This window comes from Papaver somniferum, chromosome 3, assembly GCF_003573695.1.
Source record: "Papaver somniferum cultivar HN1 chromosome 3, ASM357369v1, whole genome shotgun sequence".
In the NCBI taxonomy this organism is placed as follows: Eukaryota; Viridiplantae; Streptophyta; class Magnoliopsida; order Ranunculales; family Papaveraceae; genus Papaver; species Papaver somniferum.
In genome coordinates this window covers 163,616,821-163,640,193 of record NC_039360.1, presented here as the reverse complement: position 1 = coordinate 163,640,193, position 23,373 = coordinate 163,616,821, and the positions used below count along the sequence as shown (strand labels likewise).

Here is a 23,373-nt window from a genome sequence, read left to right as displayed (position 1 = left end):
CCGGAGGGTTTACCAGAGGTGTACCCACAAAACCTTTACTCCAGACCCTAACTATCTACGCAAAATCTTGGAAAGCACTAAAGAACCTCCTTGGTTGGCATACTTATTAATTACAGGAGGAAGTACCCTGATGCGAAATTCCAATTACTGTACACGAGTTTTCACTCAAGCATACTAAAATTCATATAAGTGACAGAGCTCTACTAAGATAGTTTCACGATGGACATCATACTCGGAGTCATACTAATCATATGGATAGAAAAATAGATGGATATAGAAAAAACATAGATGGTTTTGATGTTAACTAGGTGAACGATGTTTCTCATATCTGTCTGAAGGCGACTGCCAAAATAAATCTATCCTAAATGACTGAGATAGTCTGACAATATCAAATCACTGGCATATACAAGGGAATCAATGTTCGATAATCCTAACTCTAGGTCAACACAACTAGCATACACAAGGGTTCCAATGGTCGACTTTATTGAATTTTATTCCGTTTGGTCAAATGGTCTGGTCTAATTTTTTTCTTTTTTCTTTTTTTTTTTATAACTTTTTCATAGCCCTTTTTTTTCTTCCAATTCTCAGTCACTCTATTTTACCCTAGTAGTGGTAACAACTTGAACCGTGAGCCCCACCTAATCACCTAGAGAAACATAGTTTAAAAATGAAATAAAATAGAAACAGAAATGAAAAGGACTCAACGAGATATGGCGAAACTATCATGTTATTTCTAACACCTGAGCTCTGTGCTTTTATGAATAGACTCTATAGATGTTTCCATATAGTCAGATTGGTTCCTCAACTCCTAAAACCAAGATGTTTCCATCCACTTAGATTGGTTAGTGCCTACCTCAATAAGTATAGATTTCTAGGCTCTGGAGTTTATTTATTGCAACTTAAAAATTTTCTCCCATACCCCCAAACTTAAATCTAACATTGTCCTCAATGTTCTAAAGATGAAATTAAACGCATGAACAAGGAGAAATTGTTACCATTTGAAGCAAAAAGAGTTAAGGAAGGATATTACCGTGTTGCATGAGATTAGGTTACCTCCCAAGAAGTGCTAAGTTTAAAGTCTTCAGCCAGACGTAGGAAAGGTTTAGTCAACTCGAACCGTATAACAGTAGCCGGAATAACTGTGGGTCTTTAAAACCAAAAAGAGCTGACAAAAGGAAACTGCAGTGAACCAACGAAATGAACAAGACTAGCATGCCCTTACCTAGTTTCCTGATAACTATCGCTAATTGTGGTTCAGGTTCAGGTTCTATGAAAGGGTCTAAATAGAATATTTTCATTGGCTGCGTTTCTTCATAGATGGGATCCGAATCATTAGGTCCTAGAGTCTATATAAACTCAAATAAGAACTTAGAATCACGAAGTAATAACCTAAATAATTGAGGATCCTCTAAGTCAATTAGATATGACTTACATAGTTGACCACAGTGAGAGTAGTGGTCATTCTTAAGAAAATGTGTCGATTCTATTAACCTAAAGTACTTAGGATTCGTCTCAGAACTTAATAAGTGACACATTTGAGATCTATACGTTCCCACAATTGGAAAAAAAACTATTTGGTGGGAAAACAAAGTCAACCTAGGTATCATATCCTGGGCAAACCACATCAACCAGAGGATGGGTTTCTAGCGACAGAAATTCTTCCTGGACATCATGAGGTTCGGGAAAACGAGTATGAAGGTAATCTTGTAAAATAGTCGAGGCAGAGATATCAAGTCCTAAGTGTGGGGACTTTCTGAGAGTTAAAGGTAAGGCACTAGGGAAGTGATAATCACCCCCAAACTTAGAGTTTTTCAGTGTCTCTAGATAGACCTCTAATTATTTCTTGAATTTCTGTATCTTCAGAGTCCTTAAAATATTCAAGAGATTATTCTAAGTTATTATCAGGTAGTGCATCTTTACTCATCTTTACGGGTCTATCTTCTTCGTCTAAGACTATTGTTTCTAAGTCGCTAGACTATAAAACAACATTTTCGGAATAAACCCGTTTCTCTAAACCACTTTCAGCTTCGTAGTCAGGACATACTACATCGTCTAAAACGGGGATATCTCTAGTCAAATCCTCGTCCTTTTGAATAGATGAATAATTGTTAAAATTATTAGGATCTAAACCAGAAATAATATAATCATTATAAGGCTCAAGGGTAACAAATTCCTGATCACTATCAGCACTATCTTCATCATCATAATATAATTTTTGACATTCAATAATTCTCAATCTTTGTTCCAAACTAGGCGGTCTATTTTTATAATACTTCTCGTAGATCGTTAGAAGTGATTCATTACTAACCGTTGGAACATCCCAATGTCGTTTCCCTTGCATATATTCACCAAGAGTCATTTTCGAAGACGTCTCTTGATAACGAGAATTTCTACTCATATATTCTCGTAAGGTCATCTCAGGTGGCGTCTCCTGAAAAGGATTCATCACCGAGGAAACACAAACTACAGAGGAATTCTACACGATCAAAAACAAGGCTGACTCGACCAAATCAAACCTATAAATTCTAGCAAACAAAAAGCATGATGGCTCGACTTAGATTGTTTCTAGACCAGCTTCTATCTTTAAAAAGGGAATTCGTTGCAATTTGAGCAAACCCCTCTGGAATCAATCCGAGTCAAAGTAAGTTGAATAGAGGTGAGGGAAGCTTAGTAGAGCTTTGATACCCAAGGCCTCACCGCATTAGAAGGCGGCGCAGTCTCGCATTCAACTCACAGAAACCATCATGAACTTTGAAGTGTGCTTAAAGAGCAACCAATATTTTTCGAACGAGTTTCCTATTAAGCTCGTTACCCTATAGGTCTCGTTCTATTCAAAATTTTAGGCTTAGGATCGCGTTTGGTTTCGTTTTCCTAAGGCGGGCAAGAAGAGAACGATGATGAAATCCGAACCCTTATCTTGTATTGGCCAGGACTTGCCCTTTACTAGGAGTTTAAAACAGCCGTATTCAAGTCCTCAGCATATATTCACCTTAAGGCAAACAGTAAACCCGCTTGCAGGAGATTCGCGGGTGTTTAGAAGTTTACCTCCCGTACCAGACGGGCGAAGAACCGCTGTAGTCGACTCGGGCCACTGACTCCGGTGTCAGTGTGCGAACCCGAGGGGCCGAGACGATATAGTAATCGTCGTCCTTCCCTGCAAGCAGTTTGTATTTAATTTTTTTTTCTTTTTTTAAATTTATAACCCTTCCGTAGGGTTTTCAAAATAATGTCCAACGTTCAATGTCCGGAAAAAAAAATGTCCAAAAATAAAAGATGACAAAAATAAAAACCTTAATTACAGTTTCTAAAAAAATAATTAATAGTAATAAAAAAAAAATATCTAAAAAAAATAATAATAATAATTAAGCATGCGACATCAGACAAAATAACAAATAATTAATAGAAATCATTAAAAAATTAAACTTATGCAAAAAGTCATATAAAGAATTAATTCATTTACCACAGTCATGAAAAGTTGCTTCCTCCGTTGTCCCAGTGATGGGTTCTAGCTCAAAATATTGGAAACACGCTCAAAAGAATTTTTCATTGTTCAAAAAGGTGTACAAATGATAAAAAGGAGAAAATAATGAAAATCGGGTGTTTGCAACGTTTATAATTGTGCAAACACCGTTACAAAGAACGATACTTGAGAGGTGCAGTTATATTCAGGAAACTACGACCCACAATGATTAGTCGTTTCCACTGTTGACAAACGACGGTTTTGGGTAGTCTATTGTTCTTCGTTCTCTCCTTTAATGGCAGCAGCAGAGACAAGCTCTTCAACTTCCTTTTCTACGCTCTATTCTAACCCCTAACTCTCCATCCGCTTCTACACTTCTTAGACATGTATTTATAGTGTTTTTGAGCCCCAATCTTCGACCATAACAGCGTATAATCTTCCATTAATCCGTTTATTCTTTACTGCCATAAAAACCGATAATTTCCATTTTTAGCTCATGCACACGTTAACTTTGGTCCAGCGCGATTCAAATTAGCTTCTACATGCCTCAGGACTCTTCCTACGCCTCCAAGCCTCGCCATGCTCAGTAGAAACTCAACAAGACTCGTGTTCAGTACGTGTAGCTCGGTTTTGGGCCTGTGAATCGAAACAAGAATTCTAGCCAAAATTGACCGAAACCACCACCCATTATGTGTTCCTTATGCCATATCACATCTCTCTACCAAATTTCAGCCATTGAATTGACCCATAACCCCTTCATTTTTGTGATCGAAATTCTGCCAGTTGAAAACTTCATCTCCCGCCAAAAACATATATTCAAATTGTTGAAAAAGGTGCCCCTTATCCAGAGTGCTGGGGTGCGAATATCAATTGGGGTGGAAATAGTAATTTTTCTGAGTTCCTCCGGGACATTTCTGGGACGTTTCCGGTGCATTTATGGGGTGCCTTTAGTAATTTTCTCCGGGGTGTAAAACACTACTTTTTGAGCCCATTTCGCTGCAAGGGCTTATTTCTCTAAAATTTCCTACAAGAACACAAAATAACACAATCAGTACTTAATTGATTCTAACAATACAGAAAATTGAGAACAAAATAGACACATAAATGCGTCTATCAAATACCCCCAAACTTATTATTTGCTAGTCCTCGAGCAAATTTATTCTAAAAAGGAAAATCATTTGAACCCCTAGATGGACCTAGTGGCGGAGTGTTGTCTCCGGAGGGTTTACCAGAGGTGTACCCACAAAACCTTTACTCCAGACCCTAACTATCTACGCAAAATCTTGGAAAGCACTAAAGAACCTCCTTGGTTGGCATACTTATTAATTACAGGAGGAAGTACCCTGATGCGAAATTCCAATTACTGTACACGAGTTTTCACTCAAGCATACTAAAATTCATATAAGTGACAGAGCTCTACTAAGATAGTTTCACGATGGACATCATACTCGGAGTCATACTAATCATATGGATAGAAAAATAGATGGATATAGAAAAAACATAGATGGTTTTGATGTTAACTAGGTGAACGATGTTTCTCATATCTGTCTGAAGGCGACTGCCAAAATAAATCTATCCTAAATGACTGAGATAGTCTGACAATATCAAATCACTGGCATATACAAGGGAATCAATGTTCGATAATCCTAACTCTAGGTCAACACAACTAGCATACACAAGGGTTCCAATGGTCGACTTTATTGAATTTTATTCCGTTTGGTCAAATGGTCTGGTCTAATTTTTTTCTTTTTTCTTTTTTTTTTTATAACTTTTTCATAGCCCTTTTTTTTCTTCCAATTCTCAGTCACTCTATTTTACCCTAGTAGTGGTAACAACTTGAACCGTGAGCCCCACCTAATCACCTAGAGAAACATAGTTTAAAAATGAAATAAAATAGAAACAGAAATGAAAAGGACTCAACGAGATATGGCGAAACTATCATGTTATTTCTAACACCTGAGCTCTGTGCTTTTATGAATAGACTCTATAGATGTTTCCATATAGTCAGATTGGTTCCTCAACTCCTAAAACCAAGATGTTTCCATCCACTTAGATTGGTTAGTGCCTACCTCAATAAGTATAGATTTCTAGGCTCTGGAGTTTATTTATTGCAACTTAAAAATTTTCTCCCATACCCCCAAACTTAAATCTAACATTGTCCTCAATGTTCTAAAGATGAAATTAAACGCATGAACAAGGAGAAATTGTTACCATTTGAAGCAAAAAGAGTTAAGGAAGGATATTACCGTGTTGCATGAGATTAGGTTACCTCCCAAGAAGTGCTAAGTTTAAAGTCTTCAGCCAGACGTAGGAAAGGTTTAGTCAACTCGAACCGTATAACAGTAGCCGGAATAACTGTGGGTCTTTAAAACCAAAAAGAGCTGACAAAAGGAAACTGCAGTGAACCAACGAAATGAACAAGACTAGCATGCCCTTACCTAGTTTCCTGATAACTATCGCTAATTGTGGTTCAGGTTCAGGTTCTATGAAAGGGTCTAAATAGAATATTTTCATTGGCTGCGTTTCTTCATAGATGGGATCCGAATCATTAGGTCCTAGAGTCTATATAAACTCAAATAAGAACTTAGAATCACGAAGTAATAACCTAAATAATTGAGGATCCTCTAAGTCAATTAGATATGACTTACATAGTTGACCACAGTGAGAGTAGTGGTCATTCTTAAGAAAATGTGTCGATTCTATTAACCTAAAGTACTTAGGATTCGTCTCAGAACTTAATAAGTGACACATTTGAGATCTATACGTTCCCACAATTGGAAAAAAAACTATTTGGTGGGAAAACAAAGTCAACCTAGGTATCATATCCTGGGCAAACCACATCAACCAGAGGATGGGTTTCTAGCGACAGAAATTCTTCCTGGACATCATGAGGTTCGGGAAAACGAGTATGAAGGTAATCTTGTAAAATAGTCGAGGCAGAGATATCAAGTCCTAAGTGTGGGGACTTTCTGAGAGTTAAAGGTAAGGCACTAGGGAAGTGATAATCACCCCCAAACTTAGAGTTTTTCAGTGTCTCTAGATAGACCTCTAATTATTTCTTGAATTTCTGTATCTTCAGAGTCCTTAAAATATTCAAGAGATTATTCTAAGTTATTATCAGGTAGTGCATCTTTACTCATCTTTACGGGTCTATCTTCTTCGTCTAAGACTATTGTTTCTAAGTCGCTAGACTATAAAACAACATTTTCGGAATAAACCCGTTTCTCTAAACCACTTTCAGCTTCGTAGTCAGGACATACTACATCGTCTAAAACGGGGATATCTCTAGTCAAATCCTCGTCCTTTTGAATAGATGAATAATTGTTAAAATTATTAGGATCTAAACCAGAAATAATATAATCATTATAAGGCTCAAGGGTAACAAATTCCTGATCACTATCAGCACTATCTTCATCATCATAATATAATTTTTGACATTCAATAATTCTCAATCTTTGTTCCAAACTAGGCGGTCTATTTTTATAATACTTCTCGTAGATCGTTAGAAGTGATTCATTACTAACCGTTGGAACATCCCAATGTCGTTTCCCTTGCATATATTCACCAAGAGTCATTTTCGAAGACGTCTCTTGATAACGAGAATTTCTACTCATATATTCTCGTAAGGTCATCTCAGGTGGCGTCTCCTGAAAAGGATTCATCACCGAGGAAACACAAACTACAGAGGAATTCTACACGATCAAAAACAAGGCTGACTCGACCAAATCAAACCTATAAATTCTAGCAAACAAAAAGCATGATGGCTCGACTTAGATTGTTTCTAGACCAGCTTCTATCTTTAAAAAGGGAATTCGTTGCAATTTGAGCAAACCCCTCTGGAATCAATCCGAGTCAAAGTAAGTTGAATAGAGGTGAGGGAAGCTTAGTAGAGCTTTGATACCCAAGGCCTCACCGCATTAGAAGGCGGCGCAGTCTCGCATTCAACTCACAGAAACCATCATGAACTTTGAAGTGTGCTTAAAGAGCAACCAATATTTTTCGAACGAGTTTCCTATTAAGCTCGTTACCCTATAGGTCTCGTTCTATTCAAAATTTTAGGCTTAGGATCGCGTTTGGTTTCGTTTTCCTAAGGCGGGCAAGAAGAGAACGATGATGAAATCCGAACCCTTATCTTGTATTGGCCAGGACTTGCCCTTTACTAGGAGTTTAAAACAGCCGTATTCAAGTCCTCAGCATATATTCACCTTAAGGCAAACAGTAAACCCGCTTGCAGGAGATTCGCGGGTGTTTAGAAGTTTACCTCCCGTACCAGACGGGCGAAGAACCGCTGTAGTCGACTCGGGCCACTGACTCCGGTGTCAGTGTGCGAACCCGAGGGGCCGAGACGATATAGTAATCGTCGTCCTTCCCTGCAAGCAGTTTGTATTTAATTTTTTTTTCTTTTTTTAAATTTATAACCCTTCCGTAGGGTTTTCAAAATAATGTCCAACGTTCAATGTCCGGAAAAAAAAATGTCCAAAAATAAAAGATGACAAAAATAAAAACCTTAATTACAGTTTCTAAAAAAATAATTAATAGTAATAAAAAAAAAATATCTAAAAAAAATAATAATAATAATTAAGCATGCGACATCAGACAAAATAACAAATAATTAATAGAAATCATTAAAAAATTAAACTTATGCAAAAAGTCATATAAAGAATTAATTCATTTACCACAGTCATGAAAAGTTGCTTCCTCCGTTGTCCCAGTGATGGGTTCTAGCTCAAAATATTGGAAACACGCTCAAAAGAATTTTTCATTGTTCAAAAAGGTGTACAAATGATAAAAAGGAGAAAATAATGAAAATCGGGTGTTTGCAACGTTTATAATTGTGCAAACACCGTTACAAAGAACGATACTTGAGAGGTGCAGTTATATTCAGGAAACTACGACCCACAATGATTAGTCGTTTCCACTGTTGACAAACGACGGTTTTGGGTAGTCTATTGTTCTTCGTTCTCTCCTTTAATGGCAGCAGCAGAGACAAGCTCTTCAACTTCCTTTTCTACGCTCTATTCTAACCCCTAACTCTCCATCCGCTTCTACACTTCTTAGACATGTATTTATAGTGTTTTTGAGCCCCAATCTTCGACCATAACAGCGTATAATCTTCCATTAATCCGTTTATTCTTTACTGCCATAAAAACCGATAATTTCCATTTTTAGCTCATGCACACGTTAACTTTGGTCCAGCGCGATTCAAATTAGCTTCTACATGCCTCAGGACTCTTCCTACGCCTCCAAGCCTCGCCATGCTCAGTAGAAACTCAACAAGACTCGTGTTCAGTACGTGTAGCTCGGTTTTGGGCCTGTGAATCGAAACAAGAATTCTAGCCAAAATTGACCGAAACCACCACCCATTATGTGTTCCTTATGCCATATCACATCTCTCTACCAAATTTCAGCCATTGAATTGACCCATAACCCCTTCATTTTTGTGATCGAAATTCTGCCAGTTGAAAACTTCATCTCCCGCCAAAAACATATATTCAAATTGTTGAAAAAGGTGCCCCTTATCCAGAGTGCTGGGGTGCGAATATCAATTGGGGTGGAAATAGTAATTTTTCTGAGTTCCTCCGGGACATTTCTGGGACGTTTCCGGTGCATTTATGGGGTGCCTTTAGTAATTTTCTCCGGGGTGTAAAACACTACTTTTTGAGCCCATTTCGCGCTGCAAGGGCTTATTTCTCTAAAATTTCCTACAAGAACACAAAATAACACAATCAGTACTTAATTGATTCTAACAATACAGAAAATTGAGAACAAAATAGACACATAAATGCGTCTATCAAATACCCCCAAACTTATTATTTGCTAGTCCTCGAGCAAATTTATTCTAAAAGGAAAATCATTTGAACCCCTAGATGGACCTAGTGGCGGAGTGTTGTCTCCGGAGGGTTTACCAGAGGTGTACCCACAAAACCTTTACTCCAGACCCTAACTATCTACGCAAAATCTTGGAAAGCACTAAAGAACCTCCTTGGTTGGCATACTTATTAATTACAGGAGGAAGTACCCTGATGCGAAATTCCAATTACTGTACACGAGTTTTCACTCAAGCATACTAAAATTCATATAAGTGACAGAGCTCTACTAAGATAGTTTCACGATGGACATCATACTCGGAGTCATACTAATCATATGGATAGAAAAATAGATGGATATAGAAAAAACATAGATGGTTTTGATGTTAACTAGGTGAACGATGTTTCTCATATCTGTCTGAAGGCGACTGCCAAAATAAATCTATCCTAAATGACTGAGATAGTCTGACAATATCAAATCACTGGCATATACAAGGGAATCAATGTTCGATAATCCTAACTCTAGGTCAACACAACTAGCATACACAAGGGTTCCAATGGTCGACTTTATTGAATTTTATTCCGTTTGGTCAAATGGTCTGGTCTAATTTTTTTCTTTTTTCTTTTTTTTTTTATAACTTTTTCATAGCCCTTTTTTTTCTTCCAATTCTCAGTCACTCTATTTTACCCTAGTAGTGGTAACAACTTGAACCGTGAGCCCCACCTAATCACCTAGAGAAACATAGTTTAAAAATGAAATAAAATAGAAACAGAAATGAAAAGGACTCAACGAGATATGGCGAAACTATCATGTTATTTCTAACACCTGAGCTCTGTGCTTTTATGAATAGACTCTATAGATGTTTCCATATAGTCAGATTGGTTCCTCAACTCCTAAAACCAAGATGTTTCCATCCACTTAGATTGGTTAGTGCCTACCTCAATAAGTATAGATTTCTAGGCTCTGGAGTTTATTTATTGCAACTTAAAAATTTTCTCCCATACCCCCAAACTTAAATCTAACATTGTCCTCAATGTTCTAAAGATGAAATTAAAAGCATGAACAAGGAGAAATTGTTACCATTTGAAGCAAAAAGAGTTAAGGAAGGATATTACCGTGTTGCATGAGATTGGGTTACCTCCCAAGAAGTGCTAAGTTTAAAGTCTTCAGCCAGACGTAGGAAAGGTTTAGTCAACTCGAACCGTATAACAGTAGCCGGAATAACTGTGGGTCTTTAAAACCAAAAATAGCTGACAAAAGGAAACTGCAGTGAACCAACGAAATGAACAAGACTAGCATGCCCTTACCTAGTTTCCTGATAACTATCGCTAATTGTGGTTCAGGTTCAGGTTCTATGAAAGGGTCTAAATAGAATATTTTCATTGGCTGCGTTTCTTCATAGATGGGATCCGAATCATTAGGTCCTAGAGTCTATATAAACTCAAATAAGAACTTAGAATCACGAAGTAATAACCTAAATAATTGAGGATCCTCTAAGTCAATTAGATATGACTTACATAGTTGACCACAGTGAGAGTAGTGGTCATTCTTAAGAAAATGTGTCGATTCTATTAACCTAAAGTACTTAGGATTCGTCTCAGAACTTAATAAGTGACACATTTGAGATCTATACGTTCCCACAATTGGAAAAAAAACTATTTGGTGGGAAAACAAAGTCAACCTAGGTATCATATCCTGGGCAAACCACATCAACCAGAGGATGGGTTTCTAGCGACAGAAATTCTTCCTGGACATCATGAGGTTCGGGAAAACGAGTATGAAGGTAATCTTGTAAAATAGTCGAGGCAGAGATATCAAGTCCTAAGTGTGGGGACTTTCTGAGAGTTAAAGGTAAGGCACTAGGGAAGTGATAATCACCCCCAAACTTAGAGTTTTCAGTGTCTCTAGATAGACCTCTAATTATTTCTTGAATTTCTGTATCTTCAGAGTCCTTAAAATATTCAAGAGATTCTTCTAAGTTATTATCAGGTAGTGCATCTTTACTCATCTTTACGGGTCTATCTTCTTCGTCTAAGACTATTGTTTCTAAGTCGCTAGACTCTAAAACAACATTTTCGGAATAAACCCGTTTCTCTAAACCACTTTCAGCTTCGTAGTCAGGACATACTACATCGTCTAAAACGGGGATATCTCAAGTCAAATCCTCGTCCTTTTGAATAGATGAATAATTGTTAAAATTATTTGGATCTGAACCAGAAATAATATAATCATTATAAGGCTCAAGGGTAACAAATTCCTGATCACTATCAGCACTATCTTCATCATCATAATATAATTTTTGACATTCAATAATTCTCAATCTTTGTTCCAAACTAGGCGGTCTATTTTTATAATACTTCTCGTAGATCGTTAGAAGTGATTCATTACTAACCGTTGGAACATCCCAATGTCGTTTCCCTTGCATATATTCACCAAGAGTCATTTTCGAAGACGTCTCTTGATAACGAGAATTTCTACTCATATATTCTCGTAAGGTCATCTCAGGTGGCGTCTCCTGAAAAGGATTCATCACCGAGGAAACACAAACTACAGAGGAATTCTACACGATCAAAAACAAGGCTGACTCGACCAAATCAAACCTATAAATTCTAGCAAACAAAAAGCATGATAGCTCGACTTAGATTGTTTCTAGACCAGCTTCTATCTTTTGAAAGGGAATTCGTTGCAATTTGAGCAAACCCCTCTGGAATCAATCCGAGTCAAAGTAAGTTGAATAGAGGCGAGGGAAGCTTAGTAGAGCTTTGATACCCAAGGCCTCACCGCATTAGAAGGCGGCGCAGTCACGCATTCAACTCACAGAAAACATCATGAACTTTGAAGTGTGCTTAAAGAGCAACCAATATTTTTCGAACGAGTTTCCTATTAAGCTCGTTACCCTATAGGTCTCGTTCTATTCAAAATTTTAGGCTTAGGATCGCGTTTGGTTTCGTTTTCCTAAGGCGGGCAAGAAGAGAACGGTGATGAAATCCGAACCTTTATCTTGTATTGGCCAGGACTTGCCCTTTACTAGGAGTTTAAAACAGCCGTTTTCAATTCCTCAGCATATATACACCTTAAGGAAAACAGTAAACCCTCTTGCAGGAGATTCGCGGGTGTTTAGAAGTTTACCTCCCGGACCAGACGGGCGAAGAACCGTTGTAGTCGACTCGGGCCACTGACTCCAGTGTCAGTGTGCGAACCCGAGGGGCCGAGACGATATAGTAATCGTCGTCCTTCCCTGCAAGCAGTTTGTATTTAATTTTTTTTTCTTTTTTTAAATTTATAACCCTTCCGTAGGGTTTTAAAAATAATGTCCAACGTTCAATGTCCGGAAAAAAAATGTCCAAAAATAAAAGATTACAAAAATAAAAACCTTAATTACAGTTTCTAAAAAAAATAATTAATAATAATAAAAATAAATATCTAAAAAAAAAATAATAATAATTAAGCATGCGACATCAGACAAAATAACAAATAATTAACAGAAATCATTAAAAAATTAAACCTATGCAAAAAGTCATATAAAGAATTAATTCATTTACCACAATCATGAAAAGTTGCTTCCTCCGTTGTCCCAGTGATGGGTTCTAGCTCAGAATATTGGAAACACGCTCAAAAGAATTTTTCATTGCTCAAAAAGGTGTACAAATGATAAAAAGGAGAAAATAATGAAAATCGGGTGTTTGCAACGTTTATAATTATGCAAACACCGTTACAAAGAACGATACTTGAGAGGTGCAGTTATATTCAGGAAACTACCCACAATGATTAGTCGTTTCCACTGTTGACAAACGACGGTTTTGGGTAGTCTATTGTTCTTCGTTCTCTTCTTTAATGGCAGCAGCAGAGACAAGCTCTGCAACTTCCTTTTCTACGCTCTATTCTAACCCCTAACTCTCAATCCGCTTCTACACTTCTTAGACATGTAATTATAGTTTTTTTGATCCTCAATATTCGACCATAACAGCGTATAATCTTCCATTAATCCGTTTATTCTTTGCTGCCAGAAAAACCGATAATTTCCATTTTTAGCTCATGCAGACGTTAACTTTGGTCCAGCACGATTCAAATTAGCTTCTACATGCCTCAGGACTCTTCCTACGCCTCCAAGCCTCGCCATGCTCAGCAGAAACACAACAGGACTCGTGTTCAGTACGTGTAGCTCTGTTTTGGGCCTGTGAATCGAAACAAGAATTCTAGCCAAAATTGACCGAAACCACCACCCATTATGTGTTCCTTATGCCATATCACATCTCTATACCAAATTTCAGCCATTGAATCGACCCATAACCCCTTCATTTTTGTGATCGAAATTCTTCCAGTTGAAAACTTCATCTTCCGCCAAAAACATAAATTCAAATTGTTGAAGAAGGTGCCCCTTATCCAGAGTGCTGGGGTGCGAATATCAACTGGGGTGGAAATAGTAATTTTTCTGAGTTCCTCCGGGACATTTCTGGGACGTTTCCGGTGCATTTCTGGGGTGCCTTTAGTAATTTTCTCCGGGGTGTAAAACACTACTTTTTGAGCCCATTTCGCCGCAAGGGCTTATTTCTCTAAAATTTTCTACAAGAACACAAAATAACACAATAAGTACTTAATTGAGTTTAACAATACAGAAAATTGAGAACAAAATAGACACATAAATGCGTCTATCACAGTGATCAAGTAATTAGGTTTAGTTTAGTTAGTTTATCATCGTATTGTGTCGGTGTGTATTGCATTATCTTGGGTTTGAGTCATAGCTGCGTGGATATAATATATTTCTGCTTGGCATTCTTTTCCTTTGGTTTTAGCATGAATGCAATTTACAAAACCTTAACTCTCATCAGGCGTAATTGCAATTCACGTCCCATTGAGCGTAGTTCAGTGTTACGCCCCATCAGGCGTAGTTATTAATTGTGCCCCATCAGGCGTAGTTTCAAGTTACGCCTCTCCATCGGGCGGTTTTATATATTACGCCCCACACCAAACACAATTTTAGGCTACGCCCGACATCAGGCGTAAATTAAAGTTACGTCCCACCCGAGCGCAAATAATAGCTATGCCCCATATCAGACGAACTCTTATACATCCGCTCCACCAAATTTACTCCAGCAACGTAACGTCTCATCACTGACTAAACCCATTTTTTTAGTTTTTATTTTGTATTTAATCTTTGGTTATAGTCGTATGACTGCAGTTGCTCTAATAAATATTGCGCCCTCATAGCAATATCGTAGCCTCACGCGTTATCTGTATATATAAAAGCACACATCCAAATATGTAGTTTCAGCTCATTTGATCAAGCAAAGAAGAGAAAGCAATAGAAGTACTATTTGAAATCGTCCGAAGATTTTTGATATATTTTTTTTTCGTTTTGAGAATATTATTTTTAATAGAAATGAAACGACACTAGCTAAACACTTTTTTTTTTGGATCGATCAAAGAGAATTAGATTCAAAGGCACACAAGCCGTGTGCAAGAAATTACAACCGAATGAGAGCGAAACGCCCAAAGAAGAAAAAACAAAACAAAATCTAAAGCCACAAATATTCTAAGTACACAAAAAGAAGAATTAACCAATTACAATCGAATGAGAGGGAAAAGTCCAAAGAAGAAAAAAACAAACACAAAAGCTAAAACAACAAATATTCTAAGTACACAAAGAGAAGAATCAACCGAAGAAGACACAACTTGAGGTACTTGAACATCAAAACACAACTTGAAAACCAAAATGAAAACAATTATCTACTATCAATTAGTAGACTCGTCAACATCCACTATAACTAACCCATCATGATTTTTCGCGAGATGACGAAACATTTCTTCACGATCGTTCTTTAAAGGGGGGAACTCTAAACCCCATGAGAACCATACTCCAAAAGTTTGTTTGCGGAAACCTTGTCAGGAACTTTAGATTTTGAAATGTTTTTGTTTTTTGTACTATGAGAACCACTTGGGAACATACCTGTTACTTTGGATTTGAAACTCAATTTCTTATTAGCTCTTAAAGTTGGCATGGATGAAGACGACTTTGTGATGCTCATCTTTGAATCTCCTAAAGCTGATTGAGAAGTGGGAACCTCCTCTTCTTCTTCGATTCCATGAAACCTATTATGAGTTTCAAATCCAGGGGGAATAGAGGGATCAATACATGATGTGCTTGCACCTTCCGCAAAAGGTTCAACATTGATAACTGCGATGCCATCTTGAGTTTCCTGAAGAGAAAGTGTTTCTTTTCTTCATAACCTTAAATGTAGCAACAATATCCTCAATGTCTGTTGACACTTTCTCTAACATTGCTCTACATTCTGCAACCAAATGTCCAACTATTTTGTAATGTAAACAAAATTTAGGGGATTTTGTAATCTCTGCATATTTCCAAAAGCCTTCTTCACTACCATCACCTCCTTCACCAACCCAAACAAGATCCGAGATCTTCTTAGCGAAATCAACTTCTACTAGAACACTAGAAAAAAAACCCATAATCCATAGCAAGAGTGGTGTTATCTACCTGGATAGGCTTCCCAAAATCTTTGGCCAACGCCAATATGGTATCCTCTGTCCAATATTCCAATCTTAGCCCCGGAAACTTAATCCAAACCTTTGCTAACGAAGTACTCTGATTTTCTGGATTGTATTTCTCCTCCCAATCCCTCACTTGCAAAACATGATTATCAAATTTCCATGATTCTCCTTCCCAAATCCTAGTCTTATCCATTTCATTATCTATCTTGATAACAAAAAAAACTTTTTCAATTGGGATGAGCTTCACTGGACCTTCAACTTTCCATTGCTTCAACAATTGAACTTTAGCTTCTTCTAGCTTGACCTTACTTAAATTAAGCATACCAATGAGACTAAAATCCCATTGGGATAAGACTTTTGAATACATACCATTAGTGAGTCTAATAGCTGGAAAATCCCCTTTGAGATAAGGAGTGGGAAGAGCATCTAAATAAGCTAGAGAAACTACCCTTTTATAGGTAGAATTAACCATTATCATAGCACATGTCTCACTCATGCTACGAACAAAGCTAGTATAAGATATTAAACCATCGAGGCAAGAGTAAAAACTACATGGTTTTTTTTTTTAAACAAGAAAACTGTATAGATTAATGGAACAATTTTGGGAAAACAGCCACTCAGGAAGCAACAAGAGAATAAAACAAAATAAGATAAAAGAAAAAAGATAAGAACATAGAGGGATAGAGAGAAAATACAAGGAAAAAAAGGGGGAATTGAAGAAAAACAAAGTGAAAAGATGCTGATTGTTCAAAACCCAAGCACAAGCTGAATGAAAACAAGGAAAAAGAAGAAGATTGAGGGATTACAACAAACAGAATCAAAATAAGACTATCAAATATGAAAATAGGGAAGAAAAAAAATTGAAAATAGCGCTTACCAGATTTCCGAAAAGATAACAAAAATCAATCGCAAACAGCTCGAGAAGCAAACCAAGAGAAGATGGGGAGATTATCCATCACACCAAAACATGATTGATCGATAATCCTACATCCAAATCGAGAACACAATTTGAAAATTCTAATACCCTAGAAAAGTCAAAATCGCCAGAATATAGTCAAAAAAAAGCTCTGCCCTGGAGAGAGAATTGCTTTTTTTAATATCTCATTAGCCAAACACTTCTAAAAAGGGGGATTACAAACATTTTAATGAATTCATTCTCAAAATTACAAAAATAATCAACACTTTCAGATATGAAAGTATGAAAAGTCGGCAAGGTCGACAAATGTGGAAGATAACGTCCATCAATAGTCGGCATGTTAGTAATAAACAATAATGCCGACTAAATGAGTTTTTACATATAGAGAAAGGTGTTACAAACACATGATTAATCGGCAAGGTATTAATTCCATAACCCTCTGACTAAACTATATTCATTAAGGTTGAGATTAATTCCCAACACTAACGACTAAAAATCTTATAAAAATGGTCATCACTGTTACAGATAAAACAACCATGCCGACTAATATCAAAAATGTATACAGAGAAACAATCTTACAGTAATTATCAGTAGCCAAGGTTCAAGTTTTCAAAACATGACGACCTTAGCTACTACAACATTAGTCGGCTAGGTATAAGGATGAATACCATGACGACCTTGTATGTTACTTCAGAGATGAAACGTCGTCACGATACTCAACCTATAAAGAAAACGACTTACACTAGTCGTCAAGGTGGATGAAGACATACCCTGATGGTTGTTCATATCAATTTGGAATCATACGAGATATAAGATTAGGTGTGATTTTGTACCAATCTCAAATCGAGTATATATTAGGTACCCAGTTTGAGATTGGGTACAAAATCGTACCCTATCTCATATCCCCATACAACCAAATTCCATTTTCGTTTTGATTTTTTCTTTTGATTTGATTTTTCTTTTCCTTTCCTATTTTAATTTTATCACATAAAGTTGTTTTAAAGATGATCTTGAAATTGATGGGTTGGTTTAAGTTTTACGATTTCAATCAAACTAAATTGATGTCTTAATAGTCAGGACAATTTGGTCTTTAACATCTTTTAGATACTCTTAAACGAACCATCTTAAACGAACAATTTTAGATGGGTTTAAATTTTGAATACGCCAATTAATCTGGGCAATACCTCAAATTGGCAGGGTATATCCAAATCTGGACATGTTCCTAATAAGTTGTTTCCTCCCCACGCTACGCAACGCTGCTTTTCCGTAAGTCGGTGTAACAGAAGTGTAAGTAAAAACTCTTTTTCATTGGTATATAAAAGACAATAGGGCACGTACAGTACACTTACTCTTCTTCCCTGTTTCCCAAAAATGGCGACAAACACAATGACAATCTCAACATCACCAAGAGTTCTTCATCATAATTCCTTGTACTCTCCTCTAAACACTTCACACCTTATTGATCCACAATCGACCCATTTCAAATCCAGAAAATCTCAAGTTTCTCACTTCAATTTGAGCTTAAATCGATTCAGAAATGCATCTATTGTTCCTGTTGTAAAAGCACAAACCACCCCAGGTATTGGATCTTGATTTTTTGTTGAATTAAATTATGGGTTTGTCTTATGTTGCTGATTCGTATGGTGGGTTGTTATCAGATTACATGCCAGACTCCAAATTTTACAAGATTGAAGCGATTCTAAGGTGAATTGAGATTTTCTTCTTCTTTTTTCTTTCTAAATTTTTGAAGGATTTTTTGACTTTTTGATAGAGATTTGTCTTATTTATGTATATGGTTTTTGTCTTTGTGATGTGATTCAAGGCCATGGAGAGTTGCACAGGTCTCTTCGGTAAGACATCTCTACTTGATGTTTTAATTTATAAGTAGAAATTTCATGACATTTAAAAAGAAGCATAATGCATTTCCTATTTTCGCCCAATATCCTTGCAATTCGATGGATATGTTATTATAAATGGTGACAAATATTTGTGCTAGTAAGTATGTTGAAAGGATTGTTTACCATGAGTCAAATGCAGTACATGCAAAAGCTTATCGTTCGCTTTAAGGAATAGGGTTGTTTGTTTTGGGAGACAGGAACTTAGAGCAAGCACTATGGCAAGGAAATCTTTCATATCTAAGGTCTGTTCCATGAAAAATCGACTTCTATGGATGTTTTGCACCACAGAAGTAACACTTTGCGCGACATTGTAGGAACAATTCCATCAAGCCAAAGACTGTATGGATGTGGACTTATGTTTAGATTCGTTTACTTTTATTGATGCTGTGAACGGATGTAGGACAATTGCTTAACCAGACATTCATGACCAATTATCTTAAAAGTATGTTCTAAAAAAAAAATAAAGGGATTAAAGCTACTTCAGCATCCATCATTGTCCACATAGAAATGTTCCCTGCAATGTTCTAAGATGTGTGCAGCATATGTTGGAAAAAAGAGTTTGCTTAAGGTGAAAAAGAACCATAGTGGTTGCTTTTTCATGAAAAACACCTTGGGATGGAAGACATCCATGTCATAGTGCTTGTTTTGAGAAATGATAGAATATTGAGTCATTTGATAGAAAAACAATGATTTAGGAATCCAGGAAAAGGACTGTCCATATGGGAATAGATGTTTAAATTTATCTGCTTTTAATGATGTTGTGACACGTAATTTCTGGATAGGATAATTGCTTAATCAAACATTTAGTGTGTGAATTTTTCCATGGAAATACCATAGGAGTCCTGTTATCACGCACTCGATGCATGACAACATAATGAGCATGCACTTCTTAGCCACTAGATTCACATCCATTTATGTGCATCTTTATAATACAAATTTGGCGGTTTAAAGGTGCGTGTTCATTGTACACTCGAGTGCATGATATCACTAGTCTTATCTATCATAGTGCGTGGACTTTGCAAGACATTTATGGCTGATGTGTCGGGAAGAATCTGTATTGCGGGATAGAATTCAACAGAATTCTTCCCAGTATATCAGTTGTAGAATTTTTCCATATGCCAGGTAGTATGGTTCTTTTAAGGAAAATCCGGACATCTGGGACAATTTTTGTAGAGATTTAATATTGTCACGATGCCCTCAGTTCTCTCATAGAAGAATCCCATACCGTAGTATATTTGTTATAAAAAGTGATAGTATGTTGAGTCAATTTGATCAAAATTGTTTTTCCTGCCTGATATAATTTGCAGCATGTTTATTTATTGCTACATTTACAATAGCGAATCTCGTATGTTTCTCTCATAAATTACTACGAGTAATGTTTCGAAATAGTAACAGTAGTTCAAATTAACATTCAGAATCTCTGTGTTGTGATAAATGAAGGTTCTGCTGAAAATGGGAATTCGTGGTGTTACAATTTCTGACGTGCGAGGCTTTGGTGCTCAGGGTGGGTCTACAGAGAGACATGCTGGTAATTTATCGAGTTCAAAACTTCATTTAGACTTTACTCAGCAACTTGTTCATAATGGTGCTTCTGTAATATTTACATATCTTTGGCAATTTTTATAGGCTCTGAATTTTCTGAAGACAATTTCGTAGCAAAAGTTAAACTGGAGACTGTAGTCAGCAAAGACCAGGTAATATCACTCCCAAATTAAAAAAGAAAAAAAGCGATTAAGAAGAACTGAAGTCATTCAAGTAAAAGTTTCTTGTATGAAAGAGAATCAAAGATGAGATTTCTATCGGTAGACATTTTTGGCAATCGGTTCAATGGCATGTACGTTATGAGTCCATCACTAATAAGTGATTTCTCTCATTGGTATCTTCCAGGTTGAGGAAGTAATTGCCAAGATAATCGAGGAAGCAAGAACTGGAGAGATTGGTGATGGCAAGATCTTTTGTAAGACTTTAAGTTCTTTTCCTGTGAATTAATTTTCTTTATGTGGTAGTTCTATAATGGCTAATGAGGTTTCTTAAACTGCACCATGCAACATCTTTTTTCGATTACAGACTAAATGAATAGAATTTGTTTGGAAAAAGTTGAAGTTATTCATATGATATATATGAATATATAAAGAAACCTTGAAGTTAGTCACTCCATCACCATTTTAGTTTAGAGATATATAAAGTAGGAAGTGCAACGGCAAAAATAATGAATGAGACGTGCCGTACCTAGCACATTGTTTCCTTGTATGACCTTTCAGTCTCCAGCGAATATGTAAAACGTGACCTCTAGTCTCATTTCAGGTCAAATATATCCGAAAACGTAAAGAAGTTAAAAACATGAGAAACGCATCCAAACGACGTGTCCTCGAGGATAATCTTTAACCGCTGCATTTCCTCCTTGTATTTTATATTCTAGTTTCCATACCAGTAAACAAAGCCACGCAGAGCCATAATCTAGTTAGCCAATATCAATTTCCCAAAATACTTTGCATGGGTTAGAGCTTGATTGTACTAAGGCCTACGAAGTTGAGATATTCATTTTGAGATAACTTTACTGTGTGTGCAGTGACTCCTGTTTCAGATATAATACGAGTTCGTACAGGTATGATTTTTTTATCCCTCTTTATCAGTTAGCTGGTCAACTCCGTTTCAAGCTATTTGCTGTACTATTCTCAAGCTTGGTAACTATGTAACTAATCATAACTACAATATGCAATTAACAGGGGAGCGTGGAGAAAAGGCCGAGAGAATGACTGGTGGACGCTCTGATATGACCTCTACAATTAAAGTTTGAGCTGTAACCCAAAAATGAGTAAGACTACGTCTGATCCTTACTTGATTTAGCATTGCCACACAACCTTCTTATAATCCTCTGCGTCTTGAATTGCAGATTGCACTTAGCCAAAAAGTAACATCAGTTGTTTTTGTGTTGGGTAAAAATGTAGAACGTTAACAGTAGCAGTCGCCTCTATCTCAACATGGAAATAACTGTACGCTTTTCTTGGGTGAAGTTTTCAACCTGCATTATGAATATTTTCATTTTAAGGTAAGAGAGAATAACGGAACAAACTTGATTTTGTAAATAAAGACGGTCTTATATTTGAATGCATAATCTTCTTTTAACATTCTGAATTGGCAATTTTATGAAATATAATCGATCAAATAAAATGGGATCTGAGTGATCGAGTGATGCTGGCTAAACTGGGCCTACACTTAGACATACTAGTTTCTAGTTTAACTAAAGCCCAAAACTGTAGAACGTAACAATTGTTTCCTCACCCGTCAATCACAGGTTAGGCGAGCCACCAACCATGATTGAATCCTTGTTAATTGAGTGTCTGCATCATTGAGTTGCCTTTATTCAAACTCAAAGGGGTCTCGATATATCATTAGACGGTTTAACTAAGGCCGTAAGTGTCCTCAACTATCAGCCGTAGCTAATGTGAACCCAGCATGATTGAATCTGGGCAACTTGGATGGCTGTTCAATGATGTTCCCATATCCAAATGGAAAAGGTCCTGAGGTGCCAATATTAATATCATGATCGGCATCGTTAGAGAGTTTAATGAAAGTCAAACGGACAGTGGTGTCCTCATCTGTCAGTGCTAACTCATGCCAGCCCAGCATGATTGAGGGCTGCTCCATGAAGTTGCCGATATCCAAATGGAAATGGGTGCCACTATCAACATACAAATGGACAAAGGTGTCCTAGCTATTGTTAAAAGGGAAATCGATTTCGCTAGTCAGTTTAACCAAAGGCCATACTCACGGACAATGGTAGCTGCATAACTTGAGAGGGGGTAACTCTAAGAAAAGTTGCCCATATCCAAACCAAAGGGGTCCCGAACCGATATTGTCGATACGAAATGGATAGCCAAATGTTGTGTTTTACTTTTTTTTTTGATGTGTTGGAACCAGCTCGATGATCCACACAACATGCATAATAATAAGTGTGATTCACTCAAGGAGCCCATAAATCTCTTGTGATCAAGGATGAATGGCAACAACAATGGCATGAATAAAAGAAAAATACAAGAAACTTGAAATCAAAGTATGAAACAGTTCATTTCATGCATGAAAGAGACTGCCTATGAATGAAAAATGGAAAAGGTAAAGAGAAACCCCCTCCCTCTCAAAAACAAACAAAAAAATTGGACCCATTCACACATTAAAAAACAAAGAGGAAACACAAAGTTTTGGATCCTACTGTTCATCACAGTTGATGACATCCCAAGCCAAATCCAGATGTTTATGTGTTTACACAAAGATGATGATGCATTGTCATTCCCAACTTTCCATTACCCTTTGGAGCTCTTTTCATTCTTCTTCCTTCCTTCTTTGTGTGGTTTGGTTTTTGTTGTCTCTTTCTTTCTCTTTTCCTTCACTCCATCTAATCTATCTCGTGTGCCCGTTACAACTTTTTGTAAAGATGGTTTTCTCTTTTTTATGTAACGTTCTAGTGGTTTTGTTTGCAAGTACTGTACTGCTTGGAATCACTTTGTTTAACATATCTCAAAGCTATCTTTGATGATTTTTCCATTTTTTCATTTTGTATTCTTTTTTTTTTTAAATTTGGAATTTAGGATGCATTCAAATTTCAACACCATATAATAGTAAACCGGGTGCATTAACCCGTCTCTTATTTTATAGCTTGTTTGGACACTAGAAACGAGAGGTAATTTTTCGGAAGCTAAAACAAATTTATTTCGCTTCAATGTAATATTGATAAAAGTTTAGCGATCAGAATCAAAAAATGGTCTTAGAAGTTAGAAGCCAAAATA

At 36.7% G+C, this 23,373-nt stretch overlaps 1 protein-coding gene across 2 annotated transcripts; it reads left to right on the top strand.

The window, feature by feature from the left end:
* Positions 1 to 18,027: 18,027 nt before the first annotated feature.
* LOC113357925 (nitrogen regulatory protein P-II homolog) lies at positions 18,028 to 21,724 on the top strand. 2 transcript variants are annotated; one of them, XM_026601416.1, is made up of 9 exons: positions 18,028 to 18,270; positions 18,350 to 18,395; positions 18,514 to 18,541; positions 20,030 to 20,117; positions 20,216 to 20,283; positions 20,477 to 20,546; positions 21,159 to 21,194; positions 21,316 to 21,404; positions 21,538 to 21,724. In XM_026601416.1, the coding sequence occupies exons 1-8, from the start codon at positions 18,063 to 18,065 to the stop codon at positions 21,384 to 21,386; spliced, it is 615 nt and encodes a 204-aa protein (XP_026457201.1). In that variant the 5' UTR covers positions 18,028 to 18,062; the 3' UTR covers positions 21,387 to 21,404; positions 21,538 to 21,724. The 2 variants fall into 2 exon arrangements, with proteins under 2 accessions (XP_026457201.1, XP_026457200.1); XM_026601415.1 differs by having other exon boundaries at positions 21,483 to 21,724.
* Positions 21,725 to 23,373: the final 1,649 nt, after the last annotated feature.